We start from the raw sequence: 3,841 nt of genomic DNA, 5'->3' as shown, positions 1-3,841 counted from the left end.
TCGAACAAAGTATATTCGTGTAACACTAACTTCTTTAGAAATGTAGTAACTTATAATAAACTATGTTTAGTAATAAACTTTTCTTTCTTTTTTTTTTTAAATATCCTTTGTCTATTATTATATTAATAACATTAAAAAATTAAATTTATTACCAGCTATATTTCATTTTATTCAATTATATTCGTGCAACAATAATTTTCTGCAATTTGCTTCTTATTTATTTATATCTTTTTTAATGAAACCAAGTAATCATGATGGTTTGCAGATTTCCTAGTAATAAAAACTATCTCTAGGATATGCTCTCCCCTCGCTCGTAATACATTATTACTTTTTTAGCAATAAATGAGCATTTATGACAAATAAAGCAGATATAGAACCTTACCACCATAATCTCCTCCGTTATAGCTCCGGTACTCACCTAGAAAATAAAAGGGTAAAATAAGTAAAACATTAACCAAAAATAAAATAAAAACAACTTAATAATTATAAAACTATATTGATTCCTTAAAAAAAAAAGAAAAGTTTCTCCTCAATATTCCTTTAACTTGGAGCTCCCTTGGTACAAGAAGGAATTCATGTCTAGATGAATACCTATTAAAATCAATTTTATTTGTCCACGTTTCATTAATAAATCATGTAATTCATTAATAACAATAATTGTAGAAAGTTTGGAACAAGAAAACGGGAAACATCTGTTATACTGCCTAACCATGATTGGGGTCAAGTTTTTCATTTTGTGGGACCGCCACTCACTGAAAAAAAGTCAACGCCCCAGGCCGGATCCAAACCCGCACCGCCAATAGATCTCCGAATAGCAAGACTGCGCCCAACTACTGAGTTACGGACGGCCTATTTTAAGAATGTTTTAAGATTTTTACACAAGTTTTCTTATTCACTAAGAAATTATGCGATTAATCAGAAATCTTAGAATACCAAGATAACACATAAAACGTTCATTGGTGGAAAGCAATTGATTTTCGAAAATGTGTTGGGTACCATCATGTCTTTAATTTTTATCTTGTACAAAAAACCATCACCTCTATTCAAATTGAAAATCACGAGAAATAATCCATGATTTTTTTTTTTAATGAGATGAATAATTTAAAAAAATAAACAGGAGATCATAACGGAATTCAGAAGACTTATTATTTAATAACCTATATAATGCTCAGAATAGAGTTAACGTACTTTCCTAATAATCCATTCAAAGAAATGGAGTGCTTATTCACAGATAGATGAAGGTTCGAAGTGAATAAAGTAAAGTGACAAATAAAATACTTAAATAGGTACCTCTATAAATTTAAAAATATTCTATTACCGTTAAAATTAAAAAATAATATCAACTATTTTTTGGTATTTTGCAAGACGCCATTTGGTAAGATGGGCTAAAATGAAAGGATGCAGTATGAAATCGGAAAGGGGAAGATTAGAGAATACGACTTAGAATTAAACATAAAGAAACTGATTTTTGTAAATGATTTATCTTAAGACACAAATTATTATTCATTAAAAGTTAATGTTTAATAGTATTGAAAAAAAAGAAAAGAAAATTTCTTGATTGAAGAATTTATTAATCGGGTGGAAGTTAAAAAATAGCAAAAAAAACTATTTATTGGAAACCAACCTTTCGCCCCACCTTGGAGGGCTTAGTCAGGACTAAATGAAAGCACGATAAGCACATAGTAAACCATGACAAGACTATAACAATATACCAAAATATAAGAATTGCATTAAAACAAAAAGTTACAGTTGCATAAAAATTATAGTATAGCTACCCTGAAAGTTTGTTATATATATTTTTTCAGCTATTTTGTGTAACCTATGCGAATAATCTTTCTGCAATTAATTGCATATGGTCAACTAATAATCTTTCAACAAAATATCAGTTTTTATGGTTAAAATAATAATAAAAAAAAAAGAAGAAGAAACAATGAGAGAAAGAGATTGACTATAACGGTTATTCCGAAAAGCTAATGAAATTTTAAATCACCTGAGAAACTATTTATTCTCACTTTAATATACAAAAATTCACTTATTAATAATTAAGAAACTCAGATCTACATTATTTTTTTTCAGTTATGAAAATGAATATCATTGAATCTATTAATTTAATAACACATAAAAGGTACTGTTAAAGTAAATATTTTTCTGATTGCAGTATTAGAGGATATATGAACTTATACAAGTCATAGACGACACAATGCATAGAAGTTAATCTTAAAATAAGAGAGATGACTTCGTCAATGTTGTAAAAAATTTAAGAGCTATAGTTTTACATCATTCTGCATAAAATGAGGAGGGGGCCTAAGATAACTCAAAATAATTTAAATATAAATATTTTATAATAATTATACATAATATGAATATGCGCACGAGCTCGTTTACTTAAGTCGTAAAAAAAAAAAAGTTAAGCATGGGACGTCCAGAGGAATCCAAGTTTAGACCAACTTACACATAAAAATAGTTTATGCGTCAACAATTTTCGATTTACGCTAAATTAATATTTCAATAAAAAATATAAATATTGCCTTCATTTGGATAGAGCAGGCGTGGATAGGAGTGCATCTCGATAGGGCTTCATGGACTGACTATCGCAAACAGACGGTGCACCATCAGGGGGTATCCCGTGTGCAATGGGGCGTCAACAGCTTATAGAGGAGCCGCGTCGATACTCTGTGTTCGAGGAACCCAATACCCATAGTAATAAAAAATAAATCCAGGCATATACCTATTCTTTAAACTTTAAAATATAGATCATATGAATGTATATAAATAGGTTATTAGGCTTGGAACTAAATTATTCTATCCGCTAGCTTTGGGGAATTCTTACCCATTCCAAACACGTTCCCCTCTATCCAAGTCAGAGTTTATCAAAAGTTAGTGATAACTAACAACTAAAAACTAAAGCTAAATTAGTTGTAGTTGTATTGGAAACTAAAACTAACCTGTTAGTTGTAATCTATTTGCTCATAGCTATTAGAACTAAATTAGCTATTATCTCAAATTAGCAACTAACATTTAGTTATGAAAAGTTAGCAATAGCTAAAACTAGTATCTTTGAACTAAAAAATTGAAAAATAAAATTATAATAAAAAAGTATCAGACAGACTTTATTTTAACTTTTCTTACTTCTGACATATGACCAGGTTTACGTTTTCTGTAGTCAATCGATTTATTTCAGAGTTGCTATGAAATAAAATAAAAATAATATCGATTTCAACATCACCCGCTTGCTTATCGAATTATCATAATTTTTCTGATTTCTAACACATTAGGGTCTCATAATATGTTTTTGGAGATGCAAAAAAATAAAAATAAAATCCATTTTAAGATCATGTGCTTCCGAATCGATTCATTTTAACTTTTCTAATATGTTGCAAATCCAAAAAGTTAAAATAAATCAATTCGCAAGCGCGCGATCATTAATTATATTTTGTTTTCATTTTCATTAAAACTACCAGTTACATCACCACAATTTTTTTTTAAAGACGACGTCCTTTTAAGATTGATTTTCCTTTCCAGCTTTTTATTTTCTACTTTAATAGTTTTTTATTTCATACTGACTTCATTTTGTGACGTTTTGAACGGTGTGACGAACGGTACGTCTACCTAATACATAAAAATCAAAATCTGTTTGTTTCTACTTTATGCTATAGTGTTAATCTGATTTTGATGGGACTTTTTGCAAAATGTTTAGGATTTTCCCGGGATCGAGCTGGCTCAATTTTTTCGCCTAAAAAAAGTTATAAACAAAATTAAGAATTTTGACGCCTAGCTCAAAAAGTATACACTTTTTCATGGTTATTATTTGCCAATCGATTTGTTTCTTTCTGAATATATA

General features: G+C 29.0%; 1 protein-coding gene across 5 annotated transcripts in view; it reads right to left on the bottom strand.

Moving 5' to 3' along the window:
* mnb (minibrain) overlaps positions 1-3,841 on the bottom strand; it is a 157,725-nt gene that overhangs the window by 90,093 nt on the left and 63,791 nt on the right. For 3 of the 5 annotated variants that reach the window (XM_067051652.1, XM_014415195.3, XM_014415197.2), the window contains exon 2: positions 383-418. The exons of the other annotated variants lie outside the window; for them this stretch is intronic. In XM_067051652.1, coding sequence (XP_066907753.1) covers positions 383-418 — 36 coding nt within the window. The remainder of the gene's footprint in view (positions 1-382; positions 419-3,841) is intronic. 5 annotated transcript variants of the gene reach the window in all.

Source organism: Halyomorpha halys, unplaced genomic scaffold (assembly GCF_000696795.3).
Source record: "Halyomorpha halys isolate HHAL.00 unplaced genomic scaffold, Hhal_1.1 Scaffold94.1, whole genome shotgun sequence".
Taxonomy (NCBI): Eukaryota; Metazoa; Arthropoda; class Insecta; order Hemiptera; family Pentatomidae; genus Halyomorpha; species Halyomorpha halys.
This window is presented reverse-complemented; position numbering and strand designations above follow the sequence as displayed.